Source organism: Loxodonta africana, chromosome 2 (assembly GCF_030014295.1).
Source record: "Loxodonta africana isolate mLoxAfr1 chromosome 2, mLoxAfr1.hap2, whole genome shotgun sequence".
NCBI lineage: Eukaryota > Metazoa > Chordata > Mammalia > Proboscidea > Elephantidae > Loxodonta > Loxodonta africana.
This window is the reverse complement of record NC_087343.1, coordinates 97,111,376-97,138,337: the sequence shown is the minus strand read 5'-3', so window position 1 is coordinate 97,138,337 and position 26,962 is coordinate 97,111,376. Positions and strand designations below refer to the sequence as shown.

The 26,962-nt window shown below is 37.0% G+C and overlaps 1 protein-coding gene across 1 annotated transcript in view; it reads right to left on the bottom strand.

Moving 5' to 3' along the window:
- ADGRV1 (adhesion G protein-coupled receptor V1) overlaps positions 1 to 26,962 on the bottom strand; it is a 614,420-nt gene that overhangs the window by 413,010 nt on the left and 174,448 nt on the right. Inside the window, exons 57-66 of the mRNA XM_003404981.4 lie at positions 25,999 to 26,178; positions 22,497 to 22,661; positions 11,539 to 11,656; positions 9,798 to 9,921; positions 8,410 to 8,548; positions 8,062 to 8,247; positions 7,578 to 7,810; positions 4,966 to 5,114; positions 3,115 to 3,316; positions 2,155 to 2,374 (exon numbers count right to left, since the gene is read on the bottom strand). Of these exons, the coding sequence (XP_003405029.2) occupies positions 2,155 to 2,374; positions 3,115 to 3,316; positions 4,966 to 5,114; positions 7,578 to 7,810; positions 8,062 to 8,247; positions 8,410 to 8,548; positions 9,798 to 9,921; positions 11,539 to 11,656; positions 22,497 to 22,661; positions 25,999 to 26,178 (1,716 nt within the window). The remainder of the gene's footprint in view (positions 1 to 2,154; positions 2,375 to 3,114; positions 3,317 to 4,965; positions 5,115 to 7,577; positions 7,811 to 8,061; positions 8,248 to 8,409; positions 8,549 to 9,797; positions 9,922 to 11,538; positions 11,657 to 22,496; positions 22,662 to 25,998; positions 26,179 to 26,962) is intronic.

The window sequence follows — 26,962 nt, the reverse complement described above, 5'->3', positions numbered from 1 at the left end:
AAATAAAAATTTTAAAAATATATGTACTATAACACTGTCCAATAGCATGCACAGTTCTTCCAATCAAAACCTATTTGAAGAAGATAATAAAATCAGCCGAAGAGTTGGCTGGGTGTACAGACCCTTCTAAATATGCTTAAATAAAGTCCTAGCATAAAAGAACAGAGTTTTTCATGAACTGTTACGAGAAAGGAAATTTTTGTATTATAATAAATGTATTCATAAAATTTTTCATAATTTAAACATGTATACTTTTCATACTATCTTCTGCAGAAAGAAAATTGGCCACTTCTCTTTGTTTGTTACCTAATTTTTCATCAACATTGGACAGAGCTGGCCATTTCCTTCTTCCTGAAACTTGGTGCCCTGTCTCTTTTGGCTTACATGATGCTCTGCCTCCCTGGTTTTCCTCCTAAAACAGAACTCTTGATTCTCCCCCAAGCTTCTGAATCTCAGTAAACACTACGATTTAGTTCAAGCTAAACTTGTTGGAGTTACCCTTGATTCCTCTCTTTCCCTCAGCCTCCACTCTAGCCCAATGATATTTTTTCCTCCAAAATATACTCCGTGTCTATTCATCTCTCATCATATCCATGTCCATCACCCTTGTCCAAGCCACCATCAGTTTTCATCTGGACAATAGAGGGTAATAGCCCCCTAACTCGTCTTCCTGTTTCTTCTCCGGCACCTTGACATTTTCCTCAGGGCAGCCACAGGTGAACTGCTTAAAATGACAATTTGGTGATACTGTTCTCCTGCTTAAAACTCTCTAATGGCATCCTATTTGCAATTATAATAAAATCTTTAACCTGGTTTATGAGGTCCTTATGATCAAACACCGCTGGACCCCTATGCTCTATCTTGTGCCGTCATGTCCTCATCTCCAGGCCTCCCACCACATGGACTTCTCCACACCTCAAACATGTCAAGCTTGTGCCTCTGCACTGGCCATTCCCTCTGCCCGAATGCTCACCCCTCTAGCAATTACATTACCATCTCTTACTCATCATTCAGCTTTCATCTCAGGTATCACCCTCACCATCCAATCTCAAGTAGCCAGCAAGTCCGAGTTTACATTCCTGTAGAGTTCTTCGGAAACGCTGGTGACACGGTGGGTAAGACCTAAGTCTGCTAACCAAAAGGTTGGCAGTTTGAATCCACCAGGTGCTCCTTGGAAACCCTATGGGGCAGTTCTACTCTGTCCTATAGGGTCACTATGAGTCAGAATTGACCTGATGGCAATCGTAAAGGTAGAGCTCTTAATATTATCAGATAATTTTTTTCTTGTTGATTTAATTACTTATTGCCTGACTACCCGCAAAAATGAAAACTACGAAAACACAGACAAGGTGTATCTCGTTTATCAGTGTATTGCCAGTACCTGAAACAAGGTCTGGCACACGTAATGCACTCTACAAATATTTGTTGAATTAATCCATTTTTTACCAGAATCACTCATTTAATTTCTAACTTGCTTGCAAGAGCACCCCGAGGACAGTTGTATGCCTCACACATTTTTAGGTGCTTCAAAGAACTCAGAAACTGCTTTAAAATTATTAGAGGATTAATAAATATGCATTGATTGTTAATAAATAAATGAATATATTTGAGAAATATGAAAATCCAACACCATACTCGACCTATCAAGTTATTTTTAAGACCATGGTAAGAATAACTCTACCTGTTCCGGTTAGAATGGGGGGAAAATATAGAACAAAACTCAAATTCATGAAAAAGACCAGACTTACTGGACTGATAGAGACTGAAGGAACCCCCAAGGCTATCGACCTAACACACCCTTTTAACCTTGAACTGAAGCTACTCACAGAGGTCACCATTAAGCCAAATAATAGATTGGCCTATAAGATAAACACCACCACCCATGAGGAATATACGCCTTAGAACAATCAACTATATAAGACCAAAGGTGCAACATTTGCCCAGAAGCAAAGATGAGAAGGCAAGGAGGGGCATGGAAACTGGAGAGATGGAAATGGGGAAGGCAGCTTGGAAATGGGGAGAGTGCTGACACATTGCCCAGGTAGCAACCAATCAATGTCAAAGAACAATTTGTGTATGAATTGTTGAACTGTGTAAACTTTCACCTAAAACACAATAAAATGTTCAAAAAAATAAAAAAAAGAATAACTCTACCTGAATCTCTCCCAAGAGTCCTCCAGTCCGCTCCAGTACCAAGGATAAGATCATTGTGGAATTTGGGTTAGGAACAGAAATTTTACTTTGATTGAGAAATCTTATAACTCCAAAGGGCGCGTCACTCTTGGCAATCGTAATTCTACTCACTAGGTGGCGCCCAAGGACCGCTCCACCAGTAGCTCCAGCGAGCAGAATTTCAATCGGCTCCTCAAATTCACTGCATAGCAAGAAGAGCAATTCTGTGACTCTAAACATATTAAAATGCCTCTAAAATCCAAATAACTAGTCATTTTCCAAATTGGTCATACATATTCAAGGCACAGCAGTCACACACCAAGTGGTAAGCAGAGGATGCTCAGTTAAAAGCATGAATGATCACCATCAATATTACCTAACTTGGAACAGCTATCAGCCTCCCTCTTTCCCCACCCCTTTTAACTGCTTAATATATTAAGGAAGGGAACTGAAGGATGGTTTCACATTTTGATGAAACTTTTGCAAGTCTAAAGGAACAAAAATTATTTCTTCTAATTAAAAAAAATAAAAGTGGCATATGCAACCAGGTGGATCTCAGCCCTTTTCCCAACCTTCGGCACCCCAAAAAGTTTCTCATTTGTTTCTTATCATTGGGAACATGCATTATTTAAAACTCTATTATCAATGCAAGATGTATGTAAGGATTGTGGATCTCGTTAGGTGCCATCGAGTCGATATTCTACTCACAGCAACACAACGTGACAGGGTAGAACTGCCCCATAGGATTTTCTAGGTTACAGGAGCAGATTGCCAGGTCTTTTTCCCTGCAGAGTCACTGGGTAGGTTCAATCCACCAACCTTTAGGTTAGCAGCCAAGCGCTTAACCCTTGCACCACCAGGGCTCCTTATGTAAGGATCAGGACACAATATTCATGCTTTATGTATGTTCATATTATTTTTTATATCAGTAAGTGTTATTACCTTTCATTGTCATCAATGATGGAGACATTTATAAAACTTAAGTTCTGCCCATGCTGAAAGGTAACTGTGCTACCATGCAGGGCATAATCGACACCGCCAGGAGTAGCAGAGGAACTCTGAGAGATGAAATTGGCTGTCACAAGGCCGTAAGTCCCATGCAGTCTCACCACTGGGATCATGATTACCCCGGCATCTTCCTCAACTGTAACAGGAATCTGGAAATTAACTGAAGGCCAGACCAAGCAACTACCTTTTATAACTACCTTTTATCAGTCAAATGAAACATGGCATTAAACAGCAAGGTACAACACAAGCACACAATTTTTTCCACAGTTCATCTATCACTTTAAAAAAATGATTAGTAAAAACTTCATGACTCTTCTTTTTAGTACTAAAATAGTTTATCAAAAGCTGAAATGAGCAATGTAAGTTAGAATTTAAATAATGTATCAAATCATTGGCATAAGCATTCTTCCTTAGTGTGTTACACACATATAAATGTTCCAAGAAAATGCTAGATGGACAGAAAAAAACACACACTTAAATTATGTGTACTCAAAGGAAACCACTCTATATTGTTTCTATATACTTAGCTGAAATGTAAATAAGATACAAATAAATGAGGTTTATTTATTTCTATCATCTGAATGTTTTAAAAAGTCTAAATATAAATTCTATGACATTTCTAGTTCCTATGAAATCTACTGGTGAATCTGAAAAATGAATTTTCAGTTTTATTTCAACTTTTAAAATTTTTTTCCAAATTATCTTTAGTCCTTCTTAAATTGTGGCTAACCTCTGCATATTAACGTATCATTAATACAGTTCACGTTAAACCAGAAAAAAGCACCCAAGCCTATTGCCGTTGAGTCAATTCTGACTCATGGCTAAATAATACTGCCCATACATCATAAATGTGAATACGGACTGTCCAAAGTTCCCCAAAGACAGTGAATAAAAAAGAAGCCAGTTAACAATAAATAATTCAAAGTCCAATGTCTTTCTTGATGCAAAAATGCAATATGACTTTTACTAGCTTTAGACTGAAGTTCACAAAATAATGACATCTCCCATTACCTAACCCATAAAAAAAAAAAAAAAAACCCATAAAGTCAATATAAACCAACTCTTAAATCAATTTTTAACCAATTTTTTAAATAGTCAGATAAACAAAGAATTTTGATGGAAATGATGAAACTGATGAACTGACAGCAAGAAAACATGTTAATTTTAAAAGGTATATACATATTTTGCATTTGAATAAAATCATTTCCTAGAAAAACAGCCACCTTTTCTACCCAAGAAGGTACATATTCTGCATTCTGCATCTACAAGGGGGAGAAGTGGCTGTCATGGGCAAATTATTATTAGAAACTCTCTTAGCAAAGCAAGATCAAGGATCCAGATGCCACCTGCACCTGCAGTCCAATAAAATAAATAACTTCAAAGGTGATTATTCATTGGAAACTGAATATTCACTGATATCTAATCACTAATTATGCATTGAATACATTAGATTTTCATAAAAATGTTTGAAACAAAAAATTTCAATAATCCTAAAGTTAAAACATAACTTTGCTAGATTGCCTCACTGCTAACCATTCAGTTTTGCCATACACAGGTTTAAGATTCAGGACTGTCCAAACATAACTCAAAATATATTTTCAAAAAATATATATACATATATATATATATAAGAACATATGTGTGCAGATACACACACACATACTAAATCTAGTAAATCTGTGCATAGGAATTCAAACTGACAACATGACAATTCCATGTTCAGGTAGTTTGCAATTCAGAAAGTGGTGGTAAACTTACTTATAAAGTAAGGGTCACTGAACCTACCTTCAAAGGCAGTATACCTTGGGTCAAATTCAATGATCCCCTCTGCATTATCATTTTTCATTATTATGATTCGAACAATGGAGATATTTCCAAGTTCAGGGGGTTGATCTATCTGAAGTCCATTTTCTTGGATGGTAAAATCATACCCTCTTGCAATTCATAAAAAAGAAAAGAGGAATGTAATTGCTTAGCATGAATTGAAGGGTCCTCTTAGCTCCTAAAATCTAGGCCAATTAGTCATTTTATTCCTTTATAGAATCCCCTAAACTAAAATGCTCTTTTTTTTTTTCTGGAATGATTTTTTGAAACAATTTTTTGTGCTAGTCCCAATTATTACTGTCTCCACGAAACCAAAGCTAATATATAAAGTTACTACGCTTAGGCAATGGGAAGATAATAAAGCTATTAGGAAATGGGGAAGAAGCTACAGCAAAAAAAACCTCTCATGTGAGAAATACTCTCCGGAATACCTAATACAGTGATGAGTCAAAGAAAGGAATGCACATCAAACTACAGTGTACTAAAAGCTAGTAAACCACCTGGCTCAAAATTTACAGTTTTAGGTTGTGAGGGTTACTTTAAAAGAAATGATGAGTGTTGTGGCACCAATTAAATTTCAAGCTAAACCATCAAGACTTAAGAAAATATTTTAATTTCTGAGGAGGTCTATTATAATCAATGCCTCTATTCTTTAACGACATATTTTTACAAAGGTGATTTTTTTTGTTTTGTTTTGCTTTTGATTTTTTAGATATTACTCCCAACAAACAAAAGTTTTAACTTTCAAGGTTTTATGTCACTCTAATTCCGGATGTGAAAAAAATTGGCACTTAACCATTTTTAGTTCTTCTTTCAAATTCTGTTTAATTGGTATTTATAATCTATCAAGTTCTGAAAGGTTGGGAGCTGGTTAATAAGATTACATATAAGACAAAATTTAAAAACTGGAGGTTAAAATATTAAATGGCAAGAGTAATTTTATCAGGAGTCTACACAGGCTGTTGATTAGCTGATTACCACACTACCTACCAAAGCAGTAAATTTTCTAGCAACTAGCCAAAAAAGAAACATACTGGATTATAGCACTTTCCTTTTCAGATTAAAGGAAGCCTAGAAATTTTTTCTGGAAGGAAAAACTTGTTTCCCCAGAATTAACTGTTTGGTGACCCAATTATTTTCTGCTTTGAATTTTTTGTTGATACCATGTGTTTTCATTAATGGAAGCATTCTGAATCATGGTGTGCGTCTGAGTTTTTGGTAGGTAGTATTTTTTTTCTTGCCCCCCCCACCCCCCGCCTACAAGCCTACGCTAAGTGTTCAGTGGTAAACACAAAGTACTGCTAATTATACCCCAGAGTCCCCACCTGGGTCTATAGGTACATATGTGTAACAAATACAATTTTTCAAAATTTCTATTTTTCCTACCCATAATTCAGACACCTTATACGACACCCTGTAAAAAACAGTAATTTGTGGCACATGCCTGTTTCTTTGATTTCCAACAGTCATAAAGGACTCTGCCTTGTGGCAGCACGCAGTCAATACTACAGGAGCTTCCTCATAAACCCCAGAGGCTGAAAAATGTCATGGTCAATATGTGAGTAGCAGAGACGGCAAAATAAGCCTTAAGTTAGCCAATAATACAGATATGAGTCTGCGTTTAATGAGCTACAAACCTTTATTTAATTAAAACTTTTATTTAATTAAAATAATCAGTGACCAGCTCCAATTTCAACATATTTAAAATGAGTACGAATTCATTCCCACTGCCAGACACATAATCACTTCTGGGAAACCTGAGAACTGAAGTGTATGTGAACCCACAATAATTTTTTCCCAGGTGGACTAATATACGCTGTATTTAAGTCACTGAATGAAATGCTTTCAATTTAAAAAAAAAAAAAAAGCCTTTAAAGCTTGCCATTTATGTAGCAAATGCAAAAACCTTTTACGCGCCAGAAAAATTTCTTCAGGAGTTGAATAAATGCCTTGTCAACATTGAGACAAGGCTCCATACGGTTTACTATCATGATTAAGACAATGAGAGGGGCTTCACATGGGTAACTATTGATCTTCAGTGAAAACATGGCACACACAAATGGCCAACTCTTTTAGACTCAAACTTGTTTCCTGCTTCAAAACTGCTATTGGGGAAGTGCCTATCTTCATTCAGCCATAGAGAACACAAAAATAGTCCTCACTGATACCAAGGAAAGAAATCCCTTGTCCCAGCCCTTTCTTAGGTGTAGAAACAGTGGGAAGCAAATTCTGCCACACAGCTGATCTTTGGCCTAGAGAACATTTATGCTATTTCCTCCTGAGTTACTACACACCCATATCAGGTTCAACTCCTGGGCCATACAGAGTGAATCCACACAACGGAAAAATATTCTTTTAAGTTTGCATAAAAAATTATATTTTAGAAAATTGAAAAAGAAATAATATTTAGCCTTTGTCATAACTTCCCTATTATGTCCTGTCCTTACATTGTAAAAATCAGAGAAAGAGCAGGGAAGAAGCAGTTTCAGTTTCGTGTTCATCTCTACACAATGGAGCTTCTCCTCTCTCTCTCTCTCTCTCTTTCATTTTTCTAATTTTCTTTTTTACTTTACCTTCCCTGGAGTTCCACCTTTGTAACCGCTAGAGTAAATTCCTCAGGGCCTTCAGGAAGGTCATCGTCCAATATCTCGATATATACGCTTTTCGCCACCTCTCTTGGTTCAAAGAGGAGCTCCCCTGCCGCAGGGGTAAAATCCACGCCCGCCTCGGCGGTCCCACTCAGAGTCTCATACCAGAGCCTCACAAGGCCAAAAGATCCACCTGAACGGGTGACCGTGATGTTAACCTATGTGAGAGGCATATTGGTATTTGATTTGGATGTTTAATCTCCCACACAATACTTAACTTTTACTGTCTCTAATTAATGATTCTCTTTAGTAAAATTACGTTAAAAATTACAAGTTGAAATAATGATGCTAGACGCAAACTACCAAGTTTGTGAAAACTTTGGGATACGAACAAAACACACTTTATAGATCATTCAAAAGATCAAAACAAAAATGATGTTTTAAAGACTTCAAGCATTTTACTCTATACCCTTTGTGCTTCTTCTGACACTTGCAGCTGCTCCTGTAAGAAGGCGAATCGGCCGTAGGGAAAGTCACTGGCCACCACCATGATACGGGCAGTTCGGCTGGATTCACTCAGTATTCCTCCCTCACTGACTGCAGTCAGCTGAAACTCAAAGAAACGCTTTTCCTCAGGAATGTCATCATTCAAAGCCTAGAAATGGACAAAAAGAGCCATTAACAGTATAATCTATAAAATTTAAAGACATATCCTTTTCATACAAACAACAACAACAAACTCTGTGATATTAACCACTACCTCCCCACCACACACACACAGAGCTAAGGGCCTACTAGAAACCAGTGACATTAATACCTGTATCAATACGATGGCTGCAGACTGTCCATCTTGCATTGTCAGTTTTCCAGATGTTTCCACAAATTCCCCCTCTGAAGGAGGGAATATTCTCCAGTACACGGTGACTGCCCCCAAAATCCCTGGGCCACGAACAAGGCTACACAAAAAAACACAAAAGTTTATTTAATACATTTTTATTGAAGGAACCTTTCCTGAATATTTATTTCAACAATAAACAAGCTTTATCAACATCAAAAGTATTTATGCTTTTAAATAATATCAACTATAAACCAAAAAATGTATTATACTTCCAAGATAGTTACACCCAAGGTACTGAGCTAGTATAAATCTATCTTGACAAGAATCCTGGCAAAAGCTGAACACTGAAAGTGGAAGATTTAAAGGAATAAAAAGAAGTATATATAGATTTTTCACATATGGAGTACAAGATATAAACAGTCTAACAAAGTTCTCTAAAGGATAGTAAATACTTCACACTTGCATATGCTACCAGAAAGCCAATGAAAAAGATAAAGTATTAAGTCAAATCTAGCTACTTCATTGATAGCTACTCCTCACGAGAACACTAAGGTAAGCAAACTTGTCTATGGCCAAGCTAGTTATATGACAGACTAATTTTAGAACACTTAGAGTCATAAAATGTTTGATCTAGATGATTTCCTATAGAATGATTTTGTAGCTAAGACATACAAGTTTTACCCTCTTATTTCAAATATTTAGTGACAAACAAAAAAAATATCCGTTGCCGCCGAGTCAATTCCAACTTATAGAGACCCTACAGGATGGAGTAGAACTGCCCCATAGGGTTTCCAAGGAGCGGCTCGTGGATTCAAAGTGCCGAACTTTTGGTGAGTAAACAAGTTGTTAACCACTGCACCACCAGGGCTCCATTAAGTAACAGGATGGGGCTTAAAGCATAGATCTGATCTCTGTAAAGGCTGCACGAATAACCCAAAAGAGAAACCTCTTCATGATCTAACTTCAAGGTAAACCAGTTGCCCTCAAGTCAGTTTTGGCTCCTGGCAACACCATGTGTATCAGAGCAGAACTGTGCTCCACAGGGTTTTCAGTGACTGATTTTTCAGAAGTAGATCGCCAGGCCTTTCTTCCGAGGTGCTTCTGGGTGGACTCGAACCCAGATAGCAGCTGAGTATGCTGACCTTTTGTACCACCCAGGGACTCCAACTTCAAGACTGATCAGGATATTTTTCAACATCTGTCAAAAGTTTGTTTACTTTTCACAAGATGTTATCAACGTATAAAATAATAATGCTTGAAGGCCATGTAAGTATTGAAAACAATGTATTTAAGATATAAAAATGCTAATTATTTAAATAAAACTTTATAACCACTACCTAGGTAAAGAAAAATTGTGAAGCCCTTACCTGATTATAGCAGTTCCATTATATTTTGCTGAGGGTTCCCCAATGAGGACATGCCGAGATGATGGAGCTATCCCAACTTCTCCTGACACTCCCTTATCTCCCCGAAGGATTACTGATGCACTTCCTAAATTGAAGATGATGTATACTGCTTATGTAACAAATACAGGTATGCACTTATATACGCCAGGCAATGTTCTAAATCCTTTACTTATGCTAACCTATTGAATCCCTCATGATAATCACGTAAGTTAGATATTAACATTATCACCATTTTATTAATAAGGACATTGAGGACACTAAGGCACATGTTAAAGAATATGAAACCATGAATGATTTGTCATACATAAGTATGTTACAATCAGATGGAAATACGTTTTGAGTTTTTTTTTTTCAATATTGATAAACCATTTACCCTAACCCATTCATATATTCCTTTTATTGTGTCTAAGTAGTATATATGATACCTACCCTGATATTTTAACATGATGTAGCAGCTTACTTAAAACTTATAGAAGAATATGTGCATTGGTACGACTTCCTGCCAGGCTTGGTGGAGAGTAGTCTTACATAAAAATGCATAAAGAGTAACTACCCCATGTATATACGGTGATACTTGCTACATTTTGAGAATCTCCTTGACCACAGAATTCTACTTTGGGCCACACCCCTGCAGAGGATGAAGTTCTTGGTGGCAAAAAAAGACAAGTAATAGTAACCAAGCCCTCAAACCAAAGTTTCTTGACTATTTCTTGTGATTATTATTACTTGTAGCATGATAAGACCATTTTAAAACCATTCATCTTTTCTCTGCAGATCCAAGAAACAAGTGATATCATATGGACTACAGGCAAATGAGAATTATGATGCTGATTTCTGAAATGTCAAAATATCTAAATAACTACTTTCAGATGAAAATAGGTAGAACCCCCTGCTGGCAAGTCGATTCTGACTCATAGCGACCCTACAGGACAGAGTAGAACTGCGCATTGGGTTTCCAAGGAGCAACTCTGGATTCAAACTGCTGACCTTTTGGTTAACAGCTATAGCTGTTTACAACTGTGCCACCAGAGCTCCAAAATAAGTAGAGATGGGACGCAATATATTAAACAAAATAAAATGTTGAATATTAAAATAACTTATTATAAAAGTATTACGCGACCATTGTATGCATGTTTGGAAAACACAGGTAATTAATCAAATCACTATTAACATTTCAAGTAAATAATTCCAAATACATGAATGACATGCACATGACAAAAATGGGATACTACTGAACATACTGCTATGACCCCACTTTATTAACATAACAATTATCCACATAACTAAGTATTCTTAATTTCAATGTAATTAAGGATCATTTTGCTACATCACTTTCAATGACTGTATACCATTCTGTCATATCTAACCATTCTCTTATTGTTGGACCATTCAAGAAGCTTCCATATTTTATTCTATAAACATTACCACACTGAACACCTTTACTTAAAAAAAAAAAAAAAAACACAATTAAGCAGTATGAAATCTTTGACCTATAATCTTACCAGCACTGGGTAATACAATTTTGAAAAGTCTTTACCTGTAATATGGGTGGAAAATGACATCTTTATGTTTCAATTCGATAATACATAAACATTGTAAGAATGATAAAACCTAACATTGCCTACTTTGTAACTATTGATCATTTGGTTATATTTTTCTGAGTTTCTACTCTTTAATTTCCTAAAATGTGAATTTTTCTTACCTCTCACTGGAGATATTTCTACCTCATCAACTGATAGCAGCTGAATGATGAAACGCCTGTCCCCCTCCGGCACAGTATCCTGAAGTATGTGCAATACAATGGTCTTCTGGGACTCAGTCTACATCAAACCAAAGAACAATAAATTATCCACTTCAACCAAAGCCAAATTTTGAATGTTCTTATTAGAAGACTAAGGTTTATGTCCGTACCTTAGTTTTTATTTTTCATTTTATTAATTATTTATTTTTTGTCTAAAGGAGCATGGGTTCCTTTTAGAGAGAATTACTATTTAAAAATTAGGTCTGACCATAAATCACATTTAGGTTGTTAATGGGAAAAGAGGTAAGAAAATTTCAACACAACCCCCTAAATTTACTGAAAATTTTGAACCATCGAAAGTCCAGTCTCTTAAAGAGAGCTAGATGGTCAGAGCATGGTGTAAATGAGATAAGGGTCAAAGACTCATTAATTATAAGGGACAGTTGTTGTTGTTAGGTGCCATCAAGTACATTCGAACTCATAGTGACCCCATGTGAAAGAGCAGAACTGCCCCCATAATGTTTTCTAGGCTGTAATCTTTAAAGGATCAGATTGCCAGGTCTTTCTCCTGAGAGGAGCTGCTGGGTGAGTTCAAACCACCAACCTTTCCATTAACAGCTAAATGCTTAACCAGTGCACAATCAGGGCTCTTTAGCTCCATTCAAAGGAGAAAACAAACTACGGATAATACTGAATAACAGTCTTAGGTTCAATTGATCACCCTGAGGAGGACGCTGGCTGGAAATCCAACTCATTGCATGTGATGCAACTCGTAAATTAGTGACAACACCTTCCTACTTAACAAAAAAGTATCTGAACGCAGTAGTAAAGGGGCCTAACTCATAAGAAAATTTAGTTTGTTTTTTTTTATCCAAGAACCTGGATAAAAATGTACGCCCATTTCAGTTTTCCTTTACCTTCACTTCTAAAATTTTGTTTTGCTTTGTTTTCATACAGATCCTGCTTGTTTCTTGCTAAATTCATTCTGGGTTATTTTATACCATTTTTATTATTGTGCATTTTTTTCTCGCTATTACTAAATCAAAAGAAAGTTAATGATTTTATTTTTTATTTAATCTTTTTTTCTTCAACCTCAGGTGCAGAGTTTGGATGATCCTAGTCCTGTCTTCTTGAGACAACAGACGGTTTGTCTTGACTTTATTATATTTTATTTTATGTTTGTCCCCTTTGTTATTAGTTGTCATCAAGTGGATTCTGACTCATGGTGACCCATGTGTACACAGCAGAACTGTGCTCTGTAGGGTTTTCAAGGCTGTGACCTTTTGGAAGCAGATCACCAGGCCTGTCTTCCAAGGTGCCTATAGGTGGGGCGGGGGTGAACCGCCAGCCTTCCCGGCTAACAGTTGAGCACTTTTGTGCAACTCAGAGATCTTGTTCCCTTTACCCGCTCATTTCAATCCTAACCCCCCAAATTCTCCCCATCCTATCATTCACTCTTAAATACATCTTGTTCTACATCTTAAGTTTCTATCCAATATACATTGTTTAGATTATTCATGCTTCCATATGGTGATGTAGTTTATATACCCTTTTCGTTGTTGTGGGGATTTCATTATTTGCGCTTACATTACAGGTAGTCCCAAACTTATGTATTCTACTTACAGTGGAATGCATTTACAACCATCCATTTTTTTGTGTGTGTGTGCTTTTTTTTTGTACATTTTTTTATCATTAGTGATATGTACTACATACAATATTCAGCATTTAATTTGCTGATATTATCATTCTCAGATGCTCACTTGCCAATGTTTAATTTTATGAGTTACTGTTCAAAATACTGCCATAGAGATTTAGTTTTCTAAACTAAATCAAGGTCTTCAGTTGCTTGAAAACATGGACCCAAAAGCTGATCACTTGCTAAAGTCGACAGGCAGATTTGAGAAGCATTGAGATGTTACTGCAAAATATATGAAGAAAAAAGAAAAAGGACCACACAGACAACTCTCCCGATTTTTCAGACTAGAAACACCATCCCTACCTCCATTCCCAGCGGTAATCCAGATGATCAAGAACCTTTCACAAGTGGAGTTATTACCACAACTGACAAAATGCTAATGCTGTCCAACTCTTCATCATCATCAGAGTAAATTTTTATGATTTCTATATTTTTTTAATGTTTATATGTATTAAAATATATCTGTAAATTTATATGTAATGCGACTCCCAGAGGCAAATAAACATTGGATTTATGAAGATACTGAACCATAGAAGGCAATAATAATGAAAGCTAAAAAACAAAATGAGGTATTCAACTTATGTCAGAACCGACTTGCAGTGGAATCTTTGGAACAGAACCCCGTTGTAAGTCAGGGACTACTTGTATTTACATTATTTGTCTAATAAAAGCTATGTGTTAATACAAATAACTTTGCCATGAATACTCTGATACACAATTCTTTATGTATGTACTAATTTCTATACAGTGTTATTGATTTCACATATTTTATACTCATATTCCTTTCACTGTAAGGCAGCTTTTCATAACATGACTTCCATTTCTCCAAAAACCTTACAACCAGTAATAGGAAAAAACAGATGGTTTCAGGTGGTAATTCCCAACCAATGTTTTTGGAACACTTGCTAGAAGAGCTAGTAATTAATGTTGTAGGATAAAAAGGTGGTAGGAACATTTCATGGGGTAATAAATTCAGAAAACCCAGACAGCTGGTTTCTCCTATTCGAGATTCATACCACACACAAGTATATTAAAAGTTCTAAATCCCCTCACACACATAAACATACAACCTACTTTACTTAGATTAACCAAGATTTTCCCAAATGTAATTGAACATGGAATTTTTTTTTTTTTTCTCTAAAGTTCAGAACAATTCTTACTATTATACAGGACTGCAGAGTAGTAGTTTAGGAAATGTCCCTTTAGACATTCTCAGGAAAATATAAATTGTTTCCTAACTTCTTGAAATTCAAAGCCCTTAATTTTTTAATTACACAATGCTGAAAAAGATTTGGGCTTCACTGTATTAAGCTGAAGTAGCAACCTGTTATTTTGGAAACCCTGGTGGAATGGTGGTTAAGTGCTACAGCTGCTAACCAAAGGGTCAGGAGTTCAAATCCACTCCTTGGAAGCCCTATGAGGCAGTTCTACTCTGTCCTATACAGGTTACTATGAGTCAAAATCAACTCGATGGCAACCGGTTTGGTTTTCTGGTTGATCCTCATTTTACAACTAGGAAATCGAGCATGAGAGAGATCAACGAATTTTTCACTATTAAATGCTGCAGTGAAGATCTGTAAAGCTATAAAATCTGTATCTTTTTTTTACTTCTCAGTGGTTACTTCGAGTATCATAAGAGAACCAAGACTTGAAAAAAAAGCAAAGTAGATGAGAATGGTACAAACATAGGAGATGAAAGAATTCTGTGATTGTTTATGAACTCCCTGTAGAGGGAACCTAGAGAGAATTTAATATTAATCAAGAATTGTGAAACACAGAAGGAGAAGTATGATTTGTCAGAACTATAAAAAACACAGTGAAACACAGTGCTCATGAAGTAATGATGATTGACAGTGTTGAATACTAAGGGAAAACCAAGCAAGGGAAAATATGTAACTAATTTTTTAATGAGGCAGATTTTGGGTAGTATGAAAAAAATGTTTAAGATAAATTGTAAAGTAAAAAGAGCAAGCTACAGAACAGATTGCAGAGTAAAATTCCATTTGTGTAAGAACATGTATGCTTGAATATGCAGACAAAAATTTTGGCAGGATATGTAAGAAATTGTCAACAGTGGTTACTGCAGTGAAGTAGAAATGGGCAATCAAGGAGGATACAGGGAAATTTTATTTTTTATTTTACACCCATCAGTATCATCTGAGGTATATGTCAGGAGAAACTATATTCTTTTAACAGATTAAAACATAAAGACAGAGGGAAGAAACTTCTGGATTATGTTGGCAGCAGATCAGTGGGGAAAGTTTACTTTCTTCAAATACACAGGTAGGTACCATAAACTGGCAACACTAGAAACTGAAAATAAAATAACATCTCTAAAATCTAGGGAGAATTGCCACTATCGGAAAAATCAACCTGGGGTAGACATAGGAGTGCCTGGTGGTGCAAATGGTTAACATGCTCAGCTGCTAACCGAAAGATTGGAGATTGAGTCTACCTGGAGATGTCTTGGAAGAAACACCTAGCAACCTACTTTCCCCAAAAAATCAACCACTGAAAACCCTAAGGAGCACACTTCTACACTGACTCTAGTCACCACTGAGTCAGAGTTAAGTCAACAACAACTGTTTTACTTTTTAGATGATACACACACAGTCTACACCCTGAACCCAAATAATTGGGAGAACCACAGAGAAGTAATGATCCATTCCCTTGACTTCCCTGAGCTTCAGGCCACAGAGACTACACCAAGCAAAAGAGTTAGCAGCCACCCCCACACAGAGCTGTTGTATTCCCACTCTCATCAACTCTTCCCCCTCCACATCAAGTCAGAGCTTACAACTCCCAACATGCATACAGTAAAAGGGATGAGAGTAATCATATGCATCCTAGCAATTAGATCTCCCATGAATCCATTTAATAAGGTGTGAGAAATAGGAGTAGGAACTAGGAAGAATGAACAGCTTGAGTAAAAAAAGATGCTGAAATAATGCTTTTTGAAATTAAAAATCTCAAAGAAATAATACAATTGCAAAAATAAAATGTTCATGAGAAGCAATAAATAGAAGAATTCAAACTGCAGAAAATTTGATCGGTGATGCCTAGGACAAACAGAAGCTGTTTCACCAGAATGCAGATGAAAAAGTAAAGACAAAAGTGATGTGCACCAGGGTTGAGAAGCTCCTGGTGGCACAGTGGTTAATGCACTCAACTGCTAACCAAAAGGTTTGTCGTCTGAATGCATCAGCTGCTCCGCGGGAGAAAGATGTGGCAGTCAGCTTCTGTAAAGATTACAGCCTTGGAAACCTTATCGGGACAGTTCTACTCCATCCTATGGGTCAGTTTGAATCAGAATCAACTCGATAACTCGGTCTGTTTTTGTTTTGTTTGGGGGGGGGTGGTTTGGTACCATGGTTATGTGTAAATGTATTAATCTAGTTGTTTTCTGTATATTTCTTTTCCTCTATTCTTTCTCTCCCCAGAAGCCCTTTTATCTCTCCTAATCTACACTGAAAAGAAGCCCTAGTAATGCAACATTTAAGCACTCAGCTGTTAACAGAAAGGTTGATAGTTTGAACCCACTAGCTATTCCTCGGAAGAAACACGTGACGGCCTACTCCCATAAAGATTACACCTAGGAAACCCTATGGGGCAGTTCTACTCTGTCCTATGGGGTTGTTGTGAGTCAAGATTGACTCAACAGCACACAACAACAACAACAATGTATGCTGAAAACAACAGTTCAAAGAAATCACTCAGCTAAGTGCAAGATAAGAGGGGAAAGGAATAATAGCAAGTTTTTTTTTTTTTTTAGCACTCTTGGGATCAGCACCTGTGGAAAGGATAAGAAGGAAATATCATAGGATAGAGAGGGCCGTCAAAGTGGGTAGTAGAAAGATGACTTTATTCTTTAAAAACAGAAAAGAAAAGAAAAGAAAAAAGTGGGAGGGACTCTTAGAGCAAGCTTCTCTTGAGCATGGCCTACCCTAGTCCTCTGATGTCTGCTAAGATCTCCCTCACAGAAAGGACTCATTGCCTCATTTGCTAGGAGTGCTTCCATCAGATGGCTCCCACTTGTTCAGGTGTCTCTGGAAATTTTCCCATCTGAAGAGATTCCCCTCATTCAGGGTCAGATCCTCTTCATGGCATCCAATGAGTGCTCATCACAAGAATAAAAAAGCTCACCCCTGCTCCAACTCAGAACAGCTCTGAAGAGTTAGTCCCTCTTCAAAACCAGCTGCAGCATCAGTTTAAGGATGCACCATGGCAGCGCTTCACCTGGCCCAATCCTGCTTCTTTCTTTCCATAGGAGTTGATCCCAAAAGCACTCCCTGAAAAGCCTCCTGACAATAATCTCCATCTAAGAAATCTACTGTGGTGGCTTGCGTGTTGCTGTGATGCTGGAAGCTGTACCACCAGTATTTCAAATACCAGCAGGGTCACCCATGGTAGACAAGTTTCAGCTAGGTTTCCAGACTAAGACAGACTAGGCAGAAGGACCTGGTAGTCTACTTCTGAAAAAATTAACCAGTGAAAAACTTAAGAACAGCAGTGGAACATTATCTGATACAGTGCTAGAAAATAAGCTCCGTGGGTTTGAAGGCACTCAAAAAATGACTAAGGAAGGGCTGCCTCTCAAAGTAGAGTCAACCTTAATGTTGTAGATGGAGTCAAGTTTTCGGGACCTTCATTTGCTGATGTGGAATGACTCAAAATGAGAAGAAACAGGTGCAAACATGGATCGATTAGTAATCAGAACATGGAATGTAAGATATATGAATCTAGGAAAATTGGAAGTCATTTAAAAATGAAAAGTAACACATAAAGATCAATATTCTAAGCATTAGTGAGCTGAAATGGACTGGTATTGGCCATTTTGAATTGGACAATCATATGGTCTACTATGCCGGCAATGACAAACTTAAGAGGAATGGCATCACATTCATCATCAGAAAGAACATTTCAAAGTCTATCCTAAAGAACAATGCTGTGAATGATAGGATAATATCCTTATGTCTACAAGGAAGGCCAGTTAATGTGACCATTATTCAAACTTACACGCCAACCACTAAGACCAAAAATGAAGAAATTGAAGAGTTTTACCAACTTCTGCAGTCTGAAATTAATCAAACATACAATCAAGAAGCACTGATAATTACTGGTGATTGGAATGCCAAAGTTGGAAACAAAAAAGAAAGAACAGGAGTTGGAAAATATGGCATTGGTGACAGAAATGACGTCAGAGATTACAGGATAGAATTTTGCAAGATCAATGACTTCTTCTTTGCAAATGCCTTTTTCAACAACACAAATGGCGGCTATACACATGGACCTTGCCAGGAATCATATCGACTACATCTGTGGAAAGAGATGATGGAAAAGCTCAATGTCGATCAGTCAGAACAAGGCCGGGGACCAAATGCACAACAGACTATCAATTGCTCATATGCAAGTTCAAGTTGAAGCTGAAGAAAATTATCACAAGAGCCAACACATGACCTATAGTATATCCCCCAAGTATTTACAGACCACCTCAAGAACAGATTTGATGCACTGAACACTAATGACCAAAGACCAGACAAGTTGTGGTATAACATAAAAAACATCATACGTGAAGAAAGCAAGACGTCATTAAAAAGACAGCGAAAGAAAGAAAAGACAAAAATGGATGTCAGGAGAGACTCCGAAAGTTACTCTTGAACATACAGTAGCTAAAGAGAAAGGAAGAAATGATGAGGTAAAAGAGGTGAACAGAAGATTTCAAAAGTTCCCTCAAGGAGACAAAGTACAACACTATAATGAAATGTGCAAAAACCAGGACTTAGAAAACCAAAAGGGAAGAACATGCTTGACACTTCTCAAGCTGAAACAACTGAAGAAAAAATTCAAGACTTAAGTTGCAATATTGAAGGATTCTACAGGGAAAATATTAAATGCCACAGGAAAAATCAAAAGAAGATGGAAGGAATACGCAGAATCATGGTTGACATTCAACCATTTCAGGAAGTAGCGTAGGATCAAGACCTGACGTTACTGAAGGAAGAAGCCCAAGCTGCACTGAAGGCATTGGCAAAAAACAAGGCCCCAGGAATTGATAGAATACCAATTGAGATGTTTCAAAAAATGGATGCAGCACTGGAAGTGCTCACTCCTTTCTGTCAAGAAATTTGGAGGACAGCTGCCTGGCCAACCTACTGGAAGAAATCCCTGTTTGTGTCCATTCCAAAGAAAGGTGCTCCAGCAGACTGCAGAAATTATCAAACAATATCATTAATATCACACACAAGTAAAATTTTGCTGAAGATCATTTGAAAGGGGTTGCAGCAGTATATTGACAGGGAACTGCCAGAAATTCAAGCCAGATTCAGAAGAGGACATGGAATGAGGGATATCATTGCTGATGTCAGATGAATCTTGGCTGAAAGCAGAGAATACCAGAAAGATATTTACCTGTGTTTTATTGACTATGCAAAGACATTTGACTGTGTGGATAAATTATGAATACCATTTTGAAGGAGAATTCCTGAACACTTATTTGTGCTCATGAAGAACCTGTATATGGATCAAGAGACAGGCACTCAAACAGATCAAGTGGATACTGCATGGTTCAAAGTCAGGAAAGGTGTGCTTCAGGGTTGTATACTTTCACTACACTTATTCAATCTGGATGCTGTGCAAATAATTTGAGAAGCTGGACTATATTAAGAAGAACAGGGCATCAGGATTGGAGGAAGACTCATTAACAACATGTAATATGCAGGTGAAACAACCTTGTTTGCTGAAAATGAAGAGGGCTTGAAGCATTTACTGATGAAGATCAAAGACTACAGCCTTTAATATGGATTACACCTCAACATAAACAAAACAAAAATTCTCACAACTGGACCAATAAGCAACATCATGATAAATGGAGAAAAGATTGAAGTTGTCAAGGATTTCATTTCACTTGGATCCACACTCAATGCCCATGAAAGCAGCAGTCAAGAAATCAAACAATGCAAATCCACTGCAAAAGGTCTCTTTAAAGTGTTGAAAAGCAAAAATGTCACTTAAAGGACTAAGGTGTGCCTGACTCAAGCCACGGTATTTTCAATCACTTCATGTATATATGAAAGGCAATGAATAAGGAAGACCAAAGAAGAATTGACGCCTTTGAATTATGGTGTTGGTGAAGAACACTAAATATACCATGGACTACCAGAAGAATGAACGAATCTGTCTTGGAAGAAGAACAGCCAGAATGCTCCTTACAAGTAAAGATGGTGAGACTTCCTCTCACATACTTTGGGCATATTATCAGGAGGAAGCAGCTCCCGGAAAAAGTCATCATGCTTGGTAAAGTAGAGGGTCAGCAAAAGAGAGGAAGACCCTCAACGAGATGGACACAGTGGCTGCAACAATGGGCTCAAGCATAACAACAATTGTCAGTATGGCTCGGGACCAGGCAGTGTTTCGTTCTCTTGTACATAGGTTTACTATAAGTCAGAACTGACTCGACGGCACCTAACAAGCATAAGTGAGGAATTACTGATCATTATTATGAGAAAATCATTATTATGAGAAAATCTTTACGGGAAGTTGAGACTAATTTCTAAATTCTACTCTTGTGCCACATGAGCAGTTTCAGGACACGACTCGCCATGTACCTAGATTATGTTTGAATGGCCAGGTGTCAGAATCTGAGAAACATCTCAGGTGGATGAACTACAAGATAATCTGGCTTGAGATCATTAATGCCATCAGAGGAACCAACACCTCAAAAAGAGAAGCAGAATATCTATGTGGCACATGAAATGTCAGAGGATTTCACTGGTTAATTTTCAAAACACCTATCAGAAAGCATGAAGGAAAAATCTTTGTGTACTGAGTTGAAAGCTGGTGTAGAAAGCTCCAGAGAAAGGTTACTAGACTCTGAAGAAGTAGACTGTGGAGCATTAGGATTACCCGATCTTTTAAAATTTTTGGTGGCATCCCCTTGGAAAACCATCTGCGGAGTTTCTCCTATCTTCTTTAACTTGTTTTTTCTACTTCTTTTATGGAAATTGGTCTTTCCAATTTTCTGTATTTATTAGGTTTTTTATATAGATTTTTAAATTTGTTTGCCTAGTTTGTATAGTCACAATTTCCAATATTTCCTCTGTTTTGATGTTTATTTCCTTCTTTCCAAATCTTATTTAGTAAGGTTTTTTGTTGTTGTTGGTTCTAAAATTTCAGACAGCGTATTTATTTATTCATCAGCTCTATTGTTTTTGTTTTCTAACTAACTGCCTTCTGCTTTCATCTTTATTAATTTATATTAATAGGAATATATAAATTTATATAAATAGGAATTTAATTAATTAATTTAATAGGAAGGATTCATCCAACATGACTCTAAAAGAAAAAAAATCAAATAAAATAAAATTAAAATATTGATAAATTTAGACTCTCTATTTTCTTCTATTTGGTCTATTTGTCTATCCCAGGGCCAATCATACTGTCTTACTTAACTCAGTTATATATAGTCTGCAATTTGGTTAGAAAAGTCCACCCACCATGTTCTTTAAGAGTTTCTAGCTATTTTGCTCTTTTGTATTTCCGTATATATTTTAGAGTCAGCTTGTCAATTCTCCTCCACCCACCTCCCACAACTCCACCCTCACCCTCAGAAAAAGAGATGCAATTTTGATTAGAATTGTGTTGGTAAATATCATTTGGCTCTGGTTGGATTGGGGTTATTCTCAGTGAACTAATGATAGGGTTGTAAAGATATGGATAATGGTATCTGGGGATACAGATAATGGACAGAAAAGGAAAAAGATACCGGATGGGGATATCAGTTAAGAGATTCTATCCAAGGATAGGTGATAAAGGCATGAATAGTCATAACCATGACAGAGAAGAAGGACCAGTCAGAAAAGGCATTTAAAAGTGGGACTTGACCAGATTTGGTGATTAAGTATATGTGAGTGTTACAAAAAAAGGTGGAGATGGGCATAACGCCTGTCTAGCTCAGTTGAATAGTTTTGCTCTCATTAGGAGAAATGTCGAGAGAAAGGCAGCTTTGATGCTGGAATGTAGACAAGGTCTAAATTAACTAATTGAATTACAGATATATAAGGGTGTTTTTTTTTGTGTGTGATTTTTCCCCACAACTCACACAGATTTCAAAAAGTTCCAGATATACTGAGTACTAGCATATGAATTCACCAGTATCAATATGAAAAAGAAAATTAAGCAGTGACAAATTAGATGAAAACAGCAGGAGCCCTGATGCTGACCATACCTCGTCAAAATGAAGTGTCCCATTCAAAGGACTGAGATCATCTTTAGCCATCTCATCTATGGTCCACTGAAGTCGGACAGCTCCCTTTCCTTCTGGGGACCGGACAACCGTTAATGTCACATAAGAGTCAGGGTCATCAGACAAAAGGGATTCATCAACCATTACCTGAAAGAAGAAAATCCAGCATGGTGAAAAAAGCAGCAGGAGAAACAAACCTAAACTCACTTCTATTGAAAAATTTATAGTGACTGCAATTTTTAAATTTAGAACTCCATTCATGGCATGTTACAATCACGTGGCAGAAAAAAAAAAATGTTTCACCAAACCCGATTTCCTTTTTATCCTAGATATTCAAGCAAATGGCATTTCCTAGCTTTTCTTACAGTTAGGTGGGGCCATATGATGGGATTCTGGACAACAGATTACAGGCAGAAGCAACATATACCACAAATGCGCTGACCAAAACTTCCCACGCAAACCCCTACATTCTCTCTCCATGTGCCAGGTGAGTGGAGCAGACTCCAACAGCCTAGAGAGGACAAGATGGAAGGGGTCTGGTCCCTGAGTTGCTTCTTGGAGGGGAGATTTTTCAAGAAAACCACTCAGCCAGGAACACTGGCATAGAACTCTTTCATAAGGAAGAAATAAATTCTGGTTATATTAAGGAGCTGGGATTTGGGGGTTCTTTGTTAAGGAAGCCAAGCTCCCTGCATAATAGAGACCTAAACCAACTTCCAAGCTATCTGCAATTGCCACCTTCAATGCGTCCAAGTTAAAAGAGGCTTTATTAACCTGACAATAATGAAAAAAGGAGATTCAGTGTGTTAATTTACCTGTACTATTTCTTTTATTTGAGACCTGGTTCAACTGAATTATCTGTATTGACTCTGTGAAGCAAACTGCAAATTGATCCTACGTTATGCACTTGATATGGAGCCCTGGTTGCACAGTGGTTAAAGCACTCAGCTGCCAAAAGGCTGGCAGTTCGATCCCACCAGCTTCTCTACAGGAGAAAGATGTGGCAGTTGGCTTTCGTAAAAGATTTACAGCCTTGGAAATCCTACAGAGCAGTTCTATTCCGTCCTGTGGGGTTGCTATGAATCGGAATCGACTTGATGGCAATTAGTTTGATTTGGTTTGGTTTCACTCACTTGATACGTAAATACCAAAACACAATACAAGGCTTTCTGTGTTCGAGTTAGATAGATGTTTAATAAACCTGTAATGCAATCTTGTTTTAGTCTTTTAAATGAGGTTTTGCATTGGTGCTAAGATTAGAGATTTGCTTGTTAAAAAAAAAAAAAAAATGCTGGTAGGCACCAACAAATCAATTTTCAACTTTTAATGAAGACATGTGACAGAGTAGAACTGTTCCACAGGGTTTTCTTGGCTGTAACCTTTACAGAAGCAGATCGCCAGGTCTTTCTGTCACTCAGCCACTGGGTGGGTTCAAACCACTAACTTTTGGTTAGCAGCTGAGCCCTTAACCATTGTACCACCAGGCATTCTACAGAGATTTGGAGCCAACTATTATTTTTTTTATTATTTAATGAGTTCTTACTATATGCCAATTATTTCATATACTTTATATTATTTAAGCCTTTAAAAGTAAATTTCCATGGGTCTTTCCTTTTCCTGGTGCTTTCGTAGACTATATTGCCCTAACAAGTAGCTTATTTATTTTGACAGATTTATATTAATAATCTTCTCCCAATGTTCTTCAGTTCTTAATCTAATGTCAGTGTCACCAAATAATGCTAACAGAATGTTTACGGTGTGTATAATACTGTATATCTTAGATACATGTTAAAAGAAAATCAAGAGGCTTTTGCAGTAAGAAAGATAAGATATAAGAAAAGCTGCCATGAAGGGCTGAGCAGCAAACTACTACCAGTACTACAAACAAAACAAAACCCACTGCCATCGAGTTGATTCTGACTCATAGCAACCCTATAGGAGAGAGAACTGTCCCATGGGGTCTCTAAGGAGCAGCTGGTAGATTCAAACTGCTGACCTTTAGGGTCACAGCTGAGCTCTTAACCACTGCATCATCAGGTACTACCAATAACTACCAACTACTGCATCACGAGGTACTACCACCAACCAGGTACTACCAACAACTTACACCTATTGAGCCGTGCTTACATTGCTTATTGGACAATCTGTCCCTGCATCTGAGCAGGGTGCAGACCTGACAACAAGCTGTAGCTCCAGCTTTACAACCACAAGGACAAGGACAGTAATGATAATGATAATGGACATTAGCACAATGTGTTAATTAATAAAAATGGTGAACTTCCAATTACCTATATAAGTCATTAAATAAAGTGAACAGTGATATATGGAGCCACAAAAGCTGCTGAGTATATGAGAAATGATCTGAATATTTTTATGATTATTTCATCTTGGAATTTCTATTAAAAGGTAAATTGATAATAATTATAACAAAAGCATCATGTAATACTAACTATAATACTGTTTATAGTGCTTTGTTTTATATTGATGATATAGAGATAATTTAGACTAGTTACCAAAACTGGCTTTGAAAATATTTAATTCCCGTGATTGATTAAACTTTTTTTTTTTCTCAGGAGTTGAACCAATAGTTATTGGGCTCCCTCTTCCAGGTCCTCAGAGCAAAAAGCCAATGAGAAGTAAGAAGGAGGACAGAGAAAAAATATAGAGAAACACATGAGCTGGGGTGACTTGTGTTTTGTTCATTAAAAGCCACAGTAGAGTAGAAGAAGGGTGAGTAGTATAAATCCCTCACCAGCTAAACAAACCTATCCTGGGTGTAACACCCAGACCATGACAGAATCCTGCTTTGGGATCAGAATGGTGGTCTGGTAGTGGGGCAGGGAGAGAATAAATGAAACACACAAAAAAACAAAAGCCAAACTCACTGCCAATAAGTTGATTCCTATTCACAGCAACCCAACAGGACAGAATAGAACTGCCCCACATGGTTTCCAAGGCTGTAATCTTTAAAGAAGCGCCATGCCACACCTTCCTCCTCATGAGCAAGTGGTGGGTTCGAACTGCCAACCTTTCAATTAGCAGCTAAGCACTATAACCACCTGCCACCAGGGTTCCTCTGAGAATAGAAGACATGGGCAAAAAATATTGTTTCTTTTATATCTTGGTCCACTACACCAAACAGAAATCTGTTCTCTGTTTAAGAGCTGTCATTATTATCAGACCATTTGCATAGGTTAAAGAAGGATTAAAATCAGTTCCTAAATCACTGTTGTTGTTCTGTGCCATCAAGTGGATTTTGAATCATAGTGACCCTACAGAACAGAGTAGAGCTGCCCCAAAGGGTTTTCTAGGCTGAAATCTTTATGGGAACTAATTCACTAGCCAACTGAAAAGTCACCTGAGAAGAGAATCATAAATCAGGGTAATGAACAATTTCAAAACAAAAGTTAAATACACCTTCATACAAAAATTACAGGAAAAAAAGATAGCCTACTAAAGGCACTCTCTGATACATTTAACTCACACTCTTTTCTTCAAATCCAAATACTCCAAATGGAGAATCATTTTGTGGAATAACGACAGTTACCACAATATCATCACCAAGTCTGCCACCTCCAGCTACCCCGATTAAGGAAATATTGAACATCTCTATGAGTTCAAATTCAGCATCATCGATGACGGTGATTTCTATCGTGGCAGTAACCTACAAAAGAAAAGACAAAAGGAAGGAAAAAGGATGTAAATAACTGTAAAACAACTTTTCTTGGTCATATGTAGTTTAATTTTTTAATTGAAACTTAGAAACATCTTACAAAAGAAAAAAGCAGATTTTTTATATGATGCACTAAGAATAAAATGAAAAGTCACATATTTCTATAATTAAAAGTCAGAAATTTACAAAACCTATTATTTTCAAGAGAAAGGAAATTACTTACATAATAAAATAGTGTTAATTACAAATACAAAAAATTATAAAGCCTTCTTCATGAATAACTTTTGTTTAATGCCATGTAGTACTCTTAACTGCACACGTAAATCTTAGCACGCTTGGCATTGATGTCACATGATGTAAAATGGTACCATAAAAACAATCATTTCCTTTAACAATTGAAAAAAATCTTACCACATTCAAATACTGTTCTTGTAATGTAGGGTAAAGAAAGGATGGAAGAAAACCCCTATTTGTGGTTTTAGATAATTATGATCAGGATTTAGTTAATCTGTCTGGGTCTACGTTAAAAAACCTTATAGCTTTTAAGTAAATAAAACGTAGTCCAGCTTGAGATTTCACTGTTGTCATTATTGTTAGGTGCCGTCGAGTTAGTTTCAACTCATAGTGACCCTGTATACCACAAATCAAAACACTGCCGGGTCCTGTGCCATGCTCACAATCGTTGTTATGTTTGAGCCCGTTTCCTTATTAGTCATAAATATACTCTTTTTTCTTTAAATTGTACCTTACATGAAGGTTTACAGAGCAAACTGAC